General features: G+C 35.4%; 1 protein-coding gene across 2 annotated transcripts; it reads right to left on the bottom strand.

Annotated features, from left to right (window-relative positions):
• Positions 1-1,944: 1,944 nt before the first annotated feature.
• LOC127868282 (signal peptidase complex subunit 2-like) lies at positions 1,945-16,268 on the bottom strand. 2 transcript variants are annotated; one of them, XM_052409916.1, is made up of 6 exons: positions 16,197-16,268; positions 14,633-14,653; positions 10,728-10,814; positions 9,486-9,646; positions 6,438-6,572; positions 1,945-5,027 (listed from the first exon to the last, which is right to left on the bottom strand). In XM_052409916.1, the coding sequence occupies exons 1-6, from the start codon at positions 16,203-16,205 to the stop codon at positions 4,844-4,846; spliced, it is 597 nt and encodes a 198-aa protein (XP_052265876.1). In that variant the 5' UTR covers positions 16,206-16,268; the 3' UTR covers positions 1,945-4,843. The 2 variants fall into 2 exon arrangements, with proteins under 2 accessions (XP_052265876.1, XP_052265877.1); XM_052409917.1 differs by lacking the exon at positions 14,633-14,653 and having other exon boundaries at positions 16,197-16,249.
• Positions 16,269-16,629: the final 361 nt, after the last annotated feature.

Genomic DNA, 16,629 nt, shown 5'->3' with positions numbered 1-16,629 from the left:
TACATAGTTATTCTTTTGAGTGTTTATGAGGTCTGATCGTGCAGTTTGCAAACATCAAAGGAAAGATTACAATCCAATGCATTTGTCATCGTCAACCGTTTGGAATGTCAATTAGGCGATGAGTGGGTTTTTAGCATGTTTCTTTCTATTTTATTAATTTAAAAATGGCTGCCCCCATGGTGATGAAATGACATGTGTTCGAGTTTTGATATTTTTAGATATGTAAACTTTTTTTACTATTTAAGCGTAACTTGCCCTCGTCAATGTCGATATTATTCACTAGTTATATAATTTTCCGCCGAAATACGTGGAATAAACATGATTCAGATTTTTGAAAATAATGTATATTTTAGTGTTAAAATCGCTTTGTAATTTGATTGATTTTGTGGATGTTATGATACGTTGATGTACAAAATTGGTAGCAGTTTGAAGGAAAAACATCCTTTCAAGCATATATGTATACATTTTCAATGTGGCACTCTTCCTTTAGTCAAATTTGAGTTCAATGCTAGGGGTCCCACATTTTTCAAAATGAAGCCTCTACATGAACCTTAACTGACATGACTGAATCATTTCTTCAGCACAACGTCTATATTCCCGTAACATTGGAGTACAATTGTTTTTATAACAAACTGCAAACAAATGATCTTGTAGATATGGAGCATACATCTAGACCATACCGCACATCTGTTCAGTTGCAATGGGTCTTGTGCAATATGTGGCAAGCATACCTCTAAACCATACCGCACATCTGCTCAGTTGCAATGGCTCTTGTGCAATATGTGGCAAGCATACCTCTAGACCATACCGCACATCTCAGTTGCAATGGGTCTTGTGCAATATGTGGCAAGCATACCTCTAGACCATACTGAACATCTGCTCAGTTGTAATGGGTCTTGTGCAATATGTGGCAAGCATACCTCTAGACCATACCGCACATCTGCTCAGTTGCAATGGGTCTTGTGCAATATGTGGCAAGCATACCTCTAGACCATACCGCACATCTGCTCAGTTGCAATGGGTCTTTTGCAATATGTGGCAAGCATACCTCTAGACCATACCGCACATCTGCTCAGTTGCAATGGGTCTTGTGCAATATGTGGCAAGCATACCTCTAGACCATACCGCACATCTGTTCAGTTGCAATGGGTCTTGTGCAATATGTGGCAAGCATACCTCTAGACCATGCCGCACATCTGCTCAGTTGCAATGGGTCTTGTGCAATATGTGGCAAGCATACCTCTAGAGCATATCGCACATCTGCTCAGTTGCAATGGCTCTTGTGCAATATGTGACAAGCATACCTCTAGACCATACCGCACATCTGCTCAGTTGCAATGGGTCTTGTGCAATATGTGGCAAGCATACCTCTAGACCATGTCACACATATGCTCAGTTGCAATGGGTCTAGTGCAATATGTGGCAAGCATACCTCTAGACCATACCGCACATCTGCTCAGTTGCAATGGGTCTTGTGCAATATGTGACAAGCATACCTCTAGGCCATACCGCACATCTTCTCAGTTGCAATGGGTCTTGTGCAATATGTGACAAGCATACTTCTAGACCATACCGCACATCTCAGTTGCAATGGGTCTTGTGCAATATGTGGCAAGCATACCTCTAGACCATATCTCACATCTGCTCAGTTGCAATGGGTCTTGTGCAATATGTTGCAAGCATACCTCTAGACCATACTGAACATCTGCTCAGTTGCAATGGGTCTTGTGCAATATGTTGCAAGGATAGCTCTAGATCAGACCGCACATCTGCTCAGTTGGTTAAGAGAGATGCTTTCCGCCTGATAAATAGCTCCTTACCAGTCTGCTCGGATGCATAAGACTGATTATCATGCCTCTGTACAGACGTATTCAGCTGGACAACCGTTCCAAATCCGAAACCAATGTACATGATAAACCATCAAAGAAACACAAATAATGCATGAACTTTATAGTGTATTCCCTGTTTTATTAATCAGTTCCACATGATATATCATTAAGCACCACAAATAATGTATAAACTGTACTTAAATATTTACTGTCTTTTAGAGAATGATTTTGTATTCAAATCTAAGGGACCTGGTCACAGATTGACATACACTTATTCACTTCATGTTCTCGTAACAGTGTTCACACATGACTTATAAACCAATAAAACAATGTTATTCAACAATCTGCAGATACATGTACATAATCATTATTTAAATTAACCAGTGTCTGTAAAACTTCTTTATTTATTTTTTTGGGGGGGAGGGGGGGAATCTTACTGCTTTGATTTAACAGTTAAGACATTAAATACAAAATAAAGCTATGGTCCCAGGTCCCATTAAATATTGTACTGATTTAGAAAGTTTACTTAGTCTCTATAAGAAGCCTTTCAGAAGAAATGACATGATTTTGTAGTTGTTATTAAGTGACAAAGAATGAATAAAGAACTCTATAAATACCACTGATTCCTTTTTTGATACATTATAAAAAAAACTGCTTACAGCAATTGTTTCATTTATTTTCTTCACTGTATATCTAGCACTTAAGAACCAGTAGTGAGGCACTTTCACAAAAAACTGATCAACTTAAACAAGAAAAAAAACATAATCATCACTAAAACAATATTAACTCTCTGATTATACTCCTTTAATTGACGTTTCGGCATAATGCCTTTATCAAAACATTGTTAATTATATGTTAAATACATTTTTACATCTTTTGACTGCACAATTTAAATAACAAAGAAAAATGTTTTTAAACGTCAAATGACGTTGTACATGATGACGTCATAAATGGCGTTATTTCAAATGGCGCCAAAAAATGTAAAAATTCGCCAAAAATGAATTGACGTTAAACACTTACATATTTTGTCTTAATCTTTTGTTAAATGTGTGCTTTATATATTTAATAAATTGATATTTTACAATAAAACAATCATCATCATATGTAATTATAATCGACCTAAACTTATTATCATTAATTAAATAGGGTAAACTTATTTAATGACTTTAATTATTTCAATCCATATCTATGTAAAATATTATAATGATATTTGATTAAATAATCATATATACTTGCTATTCTATATAACATATACACATTATGGATAAGATACATTGCATAAAGTACTATTATTTTTACATACATTTAGGTTGATGATTAATTTTAAATGTTTTTCACATATATTTTTTACAAGATAGTTTCCCGTAGCAGGACATCAAGTTGATTTTTTGTATTAAGTCCATTTGGCGATTGTGTTTGAAACTTCTTTATGAATTCCAGTTCTTTAATAAGTCTGTAATAATGGGAACTGTCTCTTATCTGTGTTAACACTGATACACCCATATCCTGCACTCTGTGGCCAGCACCATTGAAATGTTCTAAGATCGGTTTATCTCTTCGTAGCCGCACGTCAGCTCGTGTTCTTTGGCACGTTCCTTTAATGATCTGCTTGTCTCTCCGACGTATACCATCTTTTGGCATTTAATACAAAATATACCGTACACCAAGTTATAAATGTTACAGTTCTGTTTTATTGCTTCGTTTGGAATTTCGCTTTTTGGGTTGTTATGAAAACCTCTTTTCAACATTTTACAGACTATACAATTAGTCTTACACAATTGTGTTAAAGGAGTATAATAAGAGAGTTATAATTATTTAATATCCCTTTGGATAATTCAACTGAGCTAAAACAATATTGTACTGAAAGAAGAGACAGACAAAATATCATACTATTTAACTGCGTAGAGTTGACAACAGATATACACACAGTGACAATAAAAAATGGACTAACTCCACTAATTCATCATTTTTTATGTTCATCAACGTCTTGCTTGATGAAGAACACATTCATGCATACACTTACAAATCCTCCATTTATGTCCATGGCATTGTTTAATTGTCCCTACTTGAGGAATGGAACTGGTAAAGGTAGATAAATTGGTGAAACAACTTGAACTGTATAATAAGCATTAAAAAACAGACTATCATGGTTTTATATAATAAATAACAATATACAACTGTTATGTTGTTTGGTGAACAGTTAAAATAGGTACTGTACACAATGTCAATCTTTTCCGCATGTTTGTGTTGTTTTACATTTCTTTTTAGTTCAAAGTTTAGGAATTGTCACACTTTAATTTGGGATAAAGTATAAAAATTTCCAAGCATTGGGAACGTTTCACATCCATATACCAAAATAACACAAAGTAATAAAAACTGCATATAAGTGAAATAGTGTGTCGTTTGTCAACTTTTATGAACAAACATAGAATATCCCTTTTTGGGGGTATGAACATGATTAATATTGACTTGCTATATGTTAAAATCATTAGCAGAATGCTGCCTAAAAATGAGAACATCAAATGTTAGTAACACAGCTTTTTCTGTTTAATTGGAATTTACAAAATCATAGCTGATCAACAGGACCAAATTTTTGATGACACAGAACACAGACACAAAACTAGATCGAAAAGAAAAAAAGGCAATATAATTGAATGACCGTTAAAATGGAGAATACATGAGTCTCACTCTGTGAAGACGGGGCTTAATGCATGTGCGTAAAGTGTCCCCTCAGATAAGACTGTGCAGTCCACACAGGCTAATCAGGGACAACACTTTCTGCCTACACTGTGCAGTCCACACAGGCTAATCAGGGACAACACTTTCTGCCTACACTGGGTTTTTGCTAAGAAGACACTTTCTTTATATGAAAAATACAATACAAGTGTAAAACCTTGTTCCTGATTAATCTTTGCAGACTGCACAAGCTAATCTGGGATGACTCTTTATGCGCATGCAATACGACCTATTTTCACAGATTAAGGCTCACAGGATATTCTATAAACTAGTCTTGGCTATTCTTTCTTGCTGACTGACACATTGTTTTTCAACATCTTTACTTCGGGCTGATACAAGTCCATGCAAAGAACGCCGTTTTCATCGAAGAAACTTGCAACCGACTTGGTTATCTGACTTGTACGCGTCTTCTTGGAAGCAGCGTCTGTATACGTCATCGACAGCGTGTACTGGTCATCATATCTGAAAGCAGAATCATTGAATCTCGTTATAGGAAAACAAGACATAATACATGTCTGTTAAGTTTCACCCCAGATTAACCTATGAAGTTCGGACTGCACAGGCTAATCAGGGATGACACTTTACGCACTTGCATTAAGACCATTTAAAAAAAATGAGACTCAATTGTACGGTATGACTTCCAGTTTTCTGTGATTTTCAAGGGGATACATGAGAGGAAAAAAAGATCTATTAAATATGTTATAATGCAAAAATAACAACTGCTTTCCCATTTTTCATACTGGTTTAAAATGTAATTGTTGGTTTACAAGTGCCTGTATATATTGTCACACATTGGTATTTGTTTTGGTGACTTTATAGATACTTACTGGAATTTTCATGATCTTTTGAAATATTCATAGTGTTTAAGATAATAAGTTTCAAGTTTGCGACAATTATAATCAAATAATTAAGAATACAATTTCTGTTCTCTAATGTTCAGCATATCTTTTCTCATACAGGGTACTAAAATATTCACATGAATTTAAATTACATGGTGAAAAGCCGGAAAACATTCTTTTGCAAAGCAAGACTCTAGTATTAACTGGTTTGCATGGTCATCACTAATAAAATCAGGATCATTTAAGAATCGCGACTCAATGTGTCAAAATAGGAATCAAGGTATTTTTCATGGCCTATCTACGGGTCCAGTAAACGGACTCATCCCCAAACCGAAATTGTACAAAACATATCCCAATATGAAAAAAAATAACTTTTTAAATTGGAATTTTCTTTTCTTTATTTTTCTTTAGAAAGTAGTGTCTAATGATTATTGTATCTCAATTTTATTCAAATTACATCTAACAAAAATTAAAACTATAATTTATATGATTTTGTTTTTCAAATTTGAAATATTATAAAGTTATAATAAATTAATTTTGTTTTTCAAATTTGAAATATTATAAAGTTATAATAAATTAATTTTTCCTAAAACAGTGGACTTTCGCGCGAAAAAATCCAAATCCCATAATAGCATTTTTTTCCAAAATGTCCATGAAAAGGCCTGGAATCAAATAAAAGTTTTTACAGGAGTATCGGACAAAAGTGTGTGACTGGACTTGGGTACAACTTTGTACAAGCGTGTTATATTGGAATATATGAGCCTTGTTCTGAGATAACTGGGCTTAATGCATGTGCTTAAAGTGTAAACCCAGATTAGCCTGTGCAGTCCACACAGGCTAATTAGGGCCGACACTTTCTGCTTTTATGGAATATTCCTATTACTGAAGTCTTTTCTTAACTAAAATCTTGTCTAGGTTTTAATTGTCGTCCCTTATTTACCTATACAAACTGCACAAGCTTCTCTGGGACGACATTTTACGTACATGCATTGGGCCCAGTTTTCTCAGAACAAGGTTTATTTATTTCCCGTACTTTCTGAGGGTTGAAGCGAGTTCCCATCGGTTGTCAGGGTCGACCTTTGCCTTGTCCTTTTCAAGGGCGACCAGGAAAATACCCTTCTCCTTGTATGTCATGTACAACGTGAGCACTCCCATCAGGAAGAAGTAGCTTCGAGGTGTCAAGGAAGTTAGGAAAACAGTTTTAATATGTTTTAAAAGCCAATATTGAGATGTCATACCCACAGTTTCTTTTCTCAAATTTTCAACTTAAATAGTTGGTGCGCGTTATACATTAATATGATTCTATACTGGATGCTAACTTGCAGAAATTCATCATGTAATTGTAAATAAACTTAATAGACACCATGTTGTGTAAGTCTTTATTACAAAATCGATAATAGTTGAAATTGCCACTAATAAGGCTAGAAGCATCAATTATCCAAAACTATAATTAACACACCCCAGGGTCCTATTCACTAAACAATTCTTAGACTTAAGTCTAAGAATAAAGAATATTCTTTGAATTGGAATATTCAAATACTACTTTAATTCCTTGGTTAAACTTGTCATTAACCACCTCAATCTACATTATTCTGCATGAAGAACAATGTCTTTATGGCAAAATCACCAGTAACTGTTGTAGACTGTATACATTCAAATACTGAGCAAATTTTTTTTTTTTTGGGGGGGGGGGGGGGGTCAATGTCTATTCTTTATTCTTCAGTCAAAGAAAAATGTGTTGTTGAATATGGGCCCAGGATATTAGGCCTATAGTCAATGTACACTTGGGGGACATTATTGAGGTTGACACTGAGAGGAGGTGCTGTGGCTGTATTTAGCTTTTGTCTAAAAAACAAACAAGAGGCCCTGAAAGGCCCAAAGTTGCTCACCTGAGATAATAAGATATTATTGGGACGAATCTTCTGACCAAGTTTCATGAAGATCGGAAAATAAATGTGGCCTCTACAGTGTTAATAAGGTTTTATTATAGCCATATAAGGAAAAATGCCCCGCCCCTTGGCAGCCATGTTTTTCAACCAACCGGCATCATTTTTGATTTCGTCCAAGATATTATCGGGATGAATCTTCTGACCAAGTTTTATGAAGATCGGACAGTAAATGTGGCCTCTAGAGTGTTAACAAGATTTTACTATAGCCATATAAGGAAAAATGCCCCGCCCCTTGGAAGCCATGTTTTTCAAGCAAACATACTTATTTTGGATCTCATCCAAGATATCATTGAGACCAATCTTCTTACCAAATTTCAAGAAGATTGGACAATAAATGTGGCCTCTAGAGTGTTAACAAGGTTTTACAATAGCCATATAAGGAAAAATGCCCCGCCCCTGTTGGCAATGTTTTTAAAGCAACCAAAACCATTTTCAAACTCATCCAAGGTATCATTGGGAAAAATCTTTTGACCAAGTTTCATGATGATCGGAAAATAAATGTGACCTCTAGAGTGTTAACAAGGTTTTACTATAGCCATATATGGAAAAATGCACCACCCCCGTGGTGGCCATGTTTTTTCAACCATCTGGCATAATTTTTTAACTCGTCCAATATATTATTGGGATGAATCTTCTGACTGAGTTTCATTAAGATTGGACTATAAATGTGGCCTCTAAAGTGTTAACAAGATTTTACTATAAATATATATAGCCATATAAGGAAAAATGCCCCGCCCCTTGGCAGCAATGTTTTTCAAGCAAACGTAACCATTTTCGAACTTATCCAACATATCAATAAGACAAATCTTCTGACCATATTTCATGGAAGATTGGACAATAAAAAATGTGGCCTCTAGAGTGTTAACAAGGTTTTACTATAGCCATATATGGAAAAATGCACCGCCCCCGTGGTGGCCATGTTTTTTCAACCAACTGGCATCACTTTTTAACTCGTCCAATATATTATTGTGATGAATCTTCAGCCCGAGTTTCATTAAGATTGGACTATAAATGTGGCCTCTATAGTGTTAACAAGATTTTACTATAAATATATATAGCGGCGTAAGCCATATAAGGAAAAATTCCCCGCCCCTTGGCAGCAATGTTTTTCAAGCAAACGTTACCATTTTCGAACTTATCCAACATATCAATAAGACAAATCTTCTGACCATATTTCATGAAGATTGGACAATAAAAAATGTGGTCTCTAGAGTGTTAACAAGGTTTTACTGTAGCCATATATGGAAAAATGCCCCGCCCCCTGGCGGCCATGTTTTTCAACCAACCAGCATCATTTTCAAACTCTTCGAAGATATTATTGGGATGAATCTTCTAACCAAGTTTCATGAAGATTGGACAATAAATGTGGCCTCTATAGTGTTAACAAGATTTTACAAAAGCCATATATAGCCATATAAGGAAAAATGCCACGCCCCTTGGCAGCCATGTTTTTCAAGCAAAGGTTACCATTTTTGAACCCATCCAAGATATTATTAAGACAAATCTTCTGAGCAAGTTTCATGAAGATCGGAAAATAAATGTGGCCTCTAGAGTGTTAACAAGGTTAGCCATATATGGAAAAATGCCCCGCCCCCTGGCGGCCATGTTTTTGAACCAACCGGCATCATTTTCAAACTCGACCAAGATATTATTGGGATGAATCTTCTGACCAAGTTTCATGAAGATCAGACAATAAATGTGGCCTCTAGAGTGTTAACAAGATTTTACTATAGCCATATATAGCCTTTTAAGGAAAAATGCCCCGCCCCTTGGCAGCCATGTTTTTTTAGCAAACGTAACTCATCCAAGATATCATTAAGACCAATCTTCTGACCAAATTTCATGAAGATTGGACAATAAATGTGGCCTCTAGAGAGTTAACAAGGCACAAATGTTGACGCCGCACAACGGACAATGCACAACGCACGACGGACAAAAGGCGATCACAAAAGCTCATCATGAGCACGTTGTGCTCAGGGGAGCTAAAAAAAAGGAAATTATTTCAAATACTGGCTACGTAAAAAAAGGCGCAATGCCAATACAAGAAGCTACTGCAATTTACGCACTTTTGCCATATTGACAAATGAGAAATGATAGCAACAGGAAACCTGGAAAAAATCTCTAAAGGATACGACAAGACACACATGATGAGGACAGGGCGAGATTCAGGAAATGGTCTAAGGTAGTCCCAGATGAGCGCAAACATTGCAAACCCCACGGCGATCGTGCATATGAGCAGACGTCCATCAGTCAGGGCATGGCTCTCTGTGAACCCATATGTCTCCAGCATCACCTGAGATTAGAAAGAGAATATGGGCCTCAATAATATGTCTCTAGCATCACCTGAGATTAGAAAGAGAATATGGGCCTCAATTATATGTCTCTAGCATCACCTGAGATTAGAAAGAGAATATGGGCCTCAATCATATGTCTCTAGCATCACCTGAGATTAGAAAGAGAATATGGGCCTCAATCATATGTCTCTAGCATCACCTGAGATTAGAAAGAGAATATGGGCCTCAATCATATGTCTCTAGCATAACCTGAGATTAGAAAGAGAATATGGGCCTAAATCATATGTCTCTAGCATCACCTGAGATTAGAAAGAGAATATGGGCCTCAATCATATGTCTCTAGCATAACCTGAGATTAGAAAGAGAATATGGGCCTAAATCATATGTCTCTAGCATCACCTGAGATTAGAAAGAGAATATGGGCCTCAATCTGGGAAAATGGGTTAAATGCATGTGCATAAAGTGTCCTCCTAAATTAGCCTGTGCAGTGCGTTGCACAGGCTTATCCAGGAATTAACTTTCTGCCTAAACTGGACTATTGTTTAGAGGAGACTTTAATTAAATCAAAAATCCTCAAAAGTGAAGTGTCGTCTCTGATCACCCAGTAGCCTGTGCAGACTGTCTTCAATTAACGGTAAACACAAAAATCAATAAAAGCAGAAAGTGTTGTCCCCTATAAGCCTATAATGCAGACTGCACGGTTAATCTGGGATGACACTTAATGCATGATGCACTAAGCCCCCTTTTCCAAGAGTACTACTCAAACATGTTTGAATGATAATAATAATTAAACGGGTCTAGGGTGTGCTAAGGGAAACAAGTGAAGTTTTTAAACAATTACAAGCAAAATGAATTGGTAAAGGGTGTACATCTGTGAAAAAAATTATTTTAAAATAAATCATGTTATTTTCCCGTAAAAACAGACCTCTACCCAGATTACAAGATATTTGCAACCCTTTGCTATTAAATTTTGTGTTCCCACACCCGAAACCACAAAAAGGTAATTTCTCCCAAATGCAAGACAAAGATGTTTTTAAAAAGCCGCTGCCTTGTAGATAACCATGGACACAGGGTCATTACCTTCTTGGCCCCGTCGTCAAGGGCATTTTTGAGGGCAGCTGTGTCCCACTTGTCGATCTTCACTGGCTTTTCCTCTATGGTCTTGTACTGCAAAACATGTGACAGGGATTGCAAAATGAACAACAAGACCGCCTAGCGGGTGCAGGCCGCTAATCTATTTTAATTTTTAAAGGTGAAGGGACCTATCTCAATACTTCAATTAACAAGAGCTGTGTTTGTGAAACACAATGCCCCCTTCTGCGCTTTGAAGCCATATATTTTACCTTTGACCTTGAAGGATGACCTTGACCTTTCACCACTTTAAATGTGCAGCTCCATGAGATACACATGCATGCCAAATATCAAGTTGCTATCTTCCATATTGCAAAAGTTATGACCAAGCTTAAATTTTAGTGACAGACACCCACAATGTCAGACAGACAGGCCAAAACCAATATACCCTCAATCATGCGATCCGGGGGCATAAAAAGGGGAGGGGTGAGGGTGGAGAGGGGTGTTTAGTGTGGGGGTGTGGTCATTTATTACTTATCTTTCAAAAATGAAAAAAATGGGGGGTGGGGATTCTTGGGTGGGATGGTTGGACAGTCTTTCAAAAATAAAATAATAAAAATAAATATTTGTGTGTTTTTTTAAATTATGTTTCAAAAAAAAAATTGGGGGGAGGGTGCGAGGGGGGTATAAGGTGGGGTGTGGTCATTTATTAGATGATCTTTCAAAAATAAGAAATAAAAAGGGGAGGGTCTGAGGAGGGGTATGGGGGATGGTTTGGGTGGAGTCTGTTGTGGTACTTCAGGTAAGTGTTGTTTTGTCAAAGTATGAATCAAATCTGATCATAAATATAGGTTATGGCAATTTCAGCAAAATTTAACACTTTGACCTTGAGAGTCAAGGTCATTCAAAGGTCAAGGTCAAATTCAACTTGCCAGATGCAGTACCCTCATAATAGAAAGAAAGTATTTGAAGTTTGAAAGCATTAACCTAAATTGATACTTTAGAAGTAAAGTGGATCTTAACACAAAATTTAACCAAATATTCAAAGTTACTTAGTAAAAAAAGGGCCATAATTCTGTCAAAATGCCAGTCAGAGTTGCATAACTTTGCCTCCACAGTCCCCTTATGATAGTTCGTAAGTGTTGCAAGTATGAAAGCAATCGCTTGGATACTTTAGGAATAAAAAGGACCTAAACACAAAACTTAACAAAATTTTCAATTTTCTAAGTATAAAAAGGGCACATAATTCTGTCAAAATACCAGCCAGAGTTATCTAACTTTATCTGCCCAGCCCCCTCATGATAGTAAGTAAGTGTGCCATGTTTGAATGCAATAGCTTTGATACTATATGAGAAAAGTGTACCGAAACACAAAACTTAATCGGACGCCGACACAGACACCAACGCTCAGGTGAAGACAATAGCTCAATTTTTTTTATACAAAAAATAGATGAGCTAAAAATGTGTCCAATGTCAATGTGAAGATTTTTGAAGTTTTCTACACGGCAATATAAACCTTCTTGCCCATTGGCGGGCATGTTTTTAAACCAACAAAATAATATAAGGACTTTGTTAAAGGGTTCACCAAGTTTAAAAAGCCTTTTTATTAGTTTCTTACAATGCAATTTTGTTTAAGATTCCAATGAGGAAAAAAATCAGGAATACTGCCATGCCCCACTAGTTGAGCTGCACAGTGTTTTGAAGCAATATGAAATGTTACATTTGTACTTGTAGTAATATACTGTTTTAAAATCTAATATTCATTTTTCCAGTTTAGCTTACATTGGCTTTCATCAACACCAAAACAGTTTTGATTATTTTGGTTAAATTACACATGGATCATTACAATTCACAATGGTGTTTCGAAGACAAAGGTTATTTGAAATTGCATAGTGCTGACGTTGGAGGGTGGATTATTGACACTGACTCACCACAATTGCTGAAAAACCATTACGCACTTATTGCTAAAAGCTCTGGTAATAAAACCAATTGCTTCCTTATTAATATTAACTCTGGGCCTCTTAAAGTTTAGTGCGACACTGAGGGCTATTCTAACTCCTCAAAGGGCTCCCTCTGGCTTAAATGTTTGTTTACAATACAGTAGCCAAGTTTAACTGTAGAGCATCGACAGCGATTGTTTTTATTGTTCCTTCTTTAAAAGTACCCGTACAATGTTCTTTCCCAACTGAGGAAAAACAACCAAAATTCCCATTTGCCGTTCGAAAAACTCCCAAAAGGAAGGAAAATGTTGTCAATTTTCATAAATATAGTTTCAAATTAATAAGAACAATCTTGTTAAAACTAATTTATATATGGTATTAATTTACCCAATTGGACTAATTTCTGAACACAAAATTCAAACCGTTGCCAAGATCTTTTAACAAAAATGTTCATAAAGATAGATGTACCTGGGTATAATTACAGACTTCGATAACAAATCACTGCGGGGAATCACGTGATCACAAAAGTACATCGTACGCACAAAATGGCGGAAAAAGCTCTCACTTAATGACGAAAATCAAGGTACATGTATTCTCATATTTTATAATATCTAAATTAATGATAACTATGCGCAAAGTACCCGCTTAGTCTCCTAATGTACTCTGGTAATTGTCGTTTTCCTAAGATTTCTGTAGTTTTCTCAAACATAAAGACACAATAAACAATAAAAATTGTACATCGTCTGAACATACTTTATTTTGACGTGTTTGCTATTCAAGATGACAAACAAACACATAAATACAACAGTTTTTGCTTTCTAACATGCTTAAAATATTTCGTACAATGTTTTCCACATTGTTTAAGCTTTTTTAGATCTATGGCGAGTAATTTGGAAAATAGCACATCGTCTGAATGTTTTCTGTTTCACCTATCGATCATGGAGTTTTACGACCAGATTATTGTCATAAAACCTTGCATAGAATGCCATGAGGGCCATGGACCATTACAATTGCATTGTTGGGTAGACTACCATGTATACCGGTAATATGTTTTTAATAACATTTTTATATACCATTTCAGATAAGAGATTGCAAATAAGTGAAGTTGTATTTTATTTACAGCATAGAAAGGAGAGTACAACACAATACAAGTATTGCACATTTATTTATTGGTTTTATTTCAATATATTATAATTGACAAACAAACATAACATACATGTCTCTTAATTTTCGGACACTCGTACTTTTTGAATATTTTTTCGTTTCTAAATTTTCGGACACCCCAAAAAATTATTATTTTTAAGTGTCCGAAAAATTAGAAAATTAAGGTAGTCACCATAGATTGCAAGAATTTTCCTTGATCCAGCATGTCTAAATATGTTTCATGATGTTATCCAATTTTACGGCAATTACAGGACGATAAAACTTGAACATATGCACAACTTCACAAAGAACAATCCCTGCGACAAGTTTTTTCTACAGACAGACAGATGTATGAACAGACAAGGGACATCATGGTATCCCAATAGGTCATCATTAGTATGCTGTGTTAAGGTCAGTTTAAATATACACTAAAAAAATATTTATTTTTTTAATTTTAGTTTTTTTTGTAAAATAAGTAATTAAATGCTTTACAACATTTCACATGTTCATCTACAGTATTAAATGATATAAATATAAAGTAACTAGAAATTAATAATTGTAAGAATATTTTAAATACATACTTCAATTATCAATGTAATTGCTTTAAAACTGCCATGGCAGAATATGCCCTGATCGCCATGCAATCAATGACATATTAAACATTGCAGCTACATGTATATTGTATGGATCAGGAGGAACTAAACAAAATCATGAGTGATATGAAGTGTATGTGGATTGCCATAAGCTGTGTATACTGTTCTACAGACCAATCTACACCCTTCCACATGTGATACATGTATCAATAAGGAACATGCTAAATAATTGAACAAACCTTTCCGTTATCTGAATCTTCCTACAAAATAAAGGATAAGTGTGTAATATCGTATTTGAAAAACACAAAAAAATATCATTTTTGATCAGTTGGAAACTTTCAAGTGATATATGTTCATGCAGAGAAACCAACCAAGAGGGCAATGATGGACCTTGCCTGACCGCTCACCTTAGTTCAACGACTTGACCTGGTAATTTAGTTTTTGACCCCGACTAAAACATGGCCTTCATTTTATCAAGATAAAACATTTTGACTAAGTTTCATAATAATTGAGTCATAAATGTGTCTGTCCTCAAGAAAGGTAACAAATTTATTTTAAGATTTGACCTCATGACCTATTTTTTGGACACAACCCAGATTCAAACTAGGACTAGAAATTGTCAAGATTATCATTTTGACCAAGTTTCATCAAGATTGAGTAACCATTTTAGCCGTGTGAGTGGAAACAAATGTTTTTAGAAGATTTGACCTACTTTTTGGATGCACTTGCCCCAGATGCAAACTCAGCGTAGTTAGTGTAAAGATAAACATTCTGACCAAGTTAATAAAGATTAAGTCATGCATGTGGCCTCTAGAGAGGTAAAAAGATTTTTCTAAGATATAACCAGTTGACCTTGCATTTGGACGCATATAACCCAGATTAAAACTCGATCTAGATAGTATTAAGATAAACATTCTGACAAGTTTCATAAAAATTGAATCATAAATGTGGCCTCAAGAGTTTTTTTCTAACATCTGACCAGATGACTCCGATTTTGAACGCATGCGACCCAGATTGATCTTGGCATAGACATGTTAACTAGCCCTTGAGTTGCAGTTGAAGTACTATATTTCTAAACCTTTTAGACTCAGGGGCAAGTTACCGCATTGTTCAGATAAACATAATGACCAAGTTTAATCAAGATTGGATACAAAAATGTGTAGTCTTGTGGTAAAAAGCTAAAGTTTATGATATACCGTACTATGCCGGACACAGGATGATCAAAATGGCTCATCTTGAGCACATTCTGCTCAGGAGAGCTAACAAAAATGAACACAGAGCCAGAGAAAGATTGGAACTGGTGATTTCACAACAAGCCATCAACAACACAATAATAATTGATGTGTGTCAACAAATTGTGTTGTAAATCGACTTGCAATACATACTTTAATGGAGTGCATGAACTTATAGTACAGACAGGTTTTATGTTAATTGCTAATTCTCAGATCAAAATTTAAAGTATTATTTTTTATTTAATCAGATTCTAGATGAATTGACAAGACAAAAGAAATAAAGCTTAAGAAAATATTTATTTTTGTTAAAGATTATTTTCATCAAATTAATTAAATTACGATAGACATATGTTATTGTTAGCCGCTGCCCGCAGTCATTCTCCAATCACTATCCAAATAGTTTAATCCGAAAAGCTATGCACTTCATAATGCAGAACAGTCTTGAATGCAAACTAGAGTTATCAAAAAACAATTATTGAAGAAATCTCTGCATAGCTTTAGTATACTTATTTAAATATTTTTATCCGCAAACAATTTTATAATATCAATATTAGAGGACAAATTATTTTACCTTCCCCATATTGCAATATGTGTCCGGAAATACACGTCAGCAAGTTTGCTCCCTTGAATTAACTCTTCACGAAGAAGAGAAGCGCCAAATGTAAACATACAAAGAATGAAAATAATGTGAACTACAATAAACCTTTAACAATATTTTATTGGGTATGTTAAAAAGGAACGGTTGTCGGCTCTTTCTGCCCCAACCTCTTTTGGACCCGTTTTTTTCAGGCTCATTCGGCCCCAATTTCATGCTCATTCGGCCCAAGTACCAGGCTTTTTCGGCCCCATTTTTAATTTGAATAAATCGTTGAAAACATGTTGGTCGATACTCTTTAAAACTATGGAATATTGTTTATTACAGTATTATACTATCTTTATTGAAGATTACAGTCAAGTAACCATTACCGGATCATTACCCATAGCGGATCACTTTGATGTTCGCG

Source organism: Dreissena polymorpha, chromosome 2, assembly GCF_020536995.1.
Source record: "Dreissena polymorpha isolate Duluth1 chromosome 2, UMN_Dpol_1.0, whole genome shotgun sequence".
Classification (NCBI taxonomy): Eukaryota; Metazoa; Mollusca; class Bivalvia; order Myida; family Dreissenidae; genus Dreissena; species Dreissena polymorpha.
This window is presented reverse-complemented; position numbering and strand designations above follow the sequence as displayed.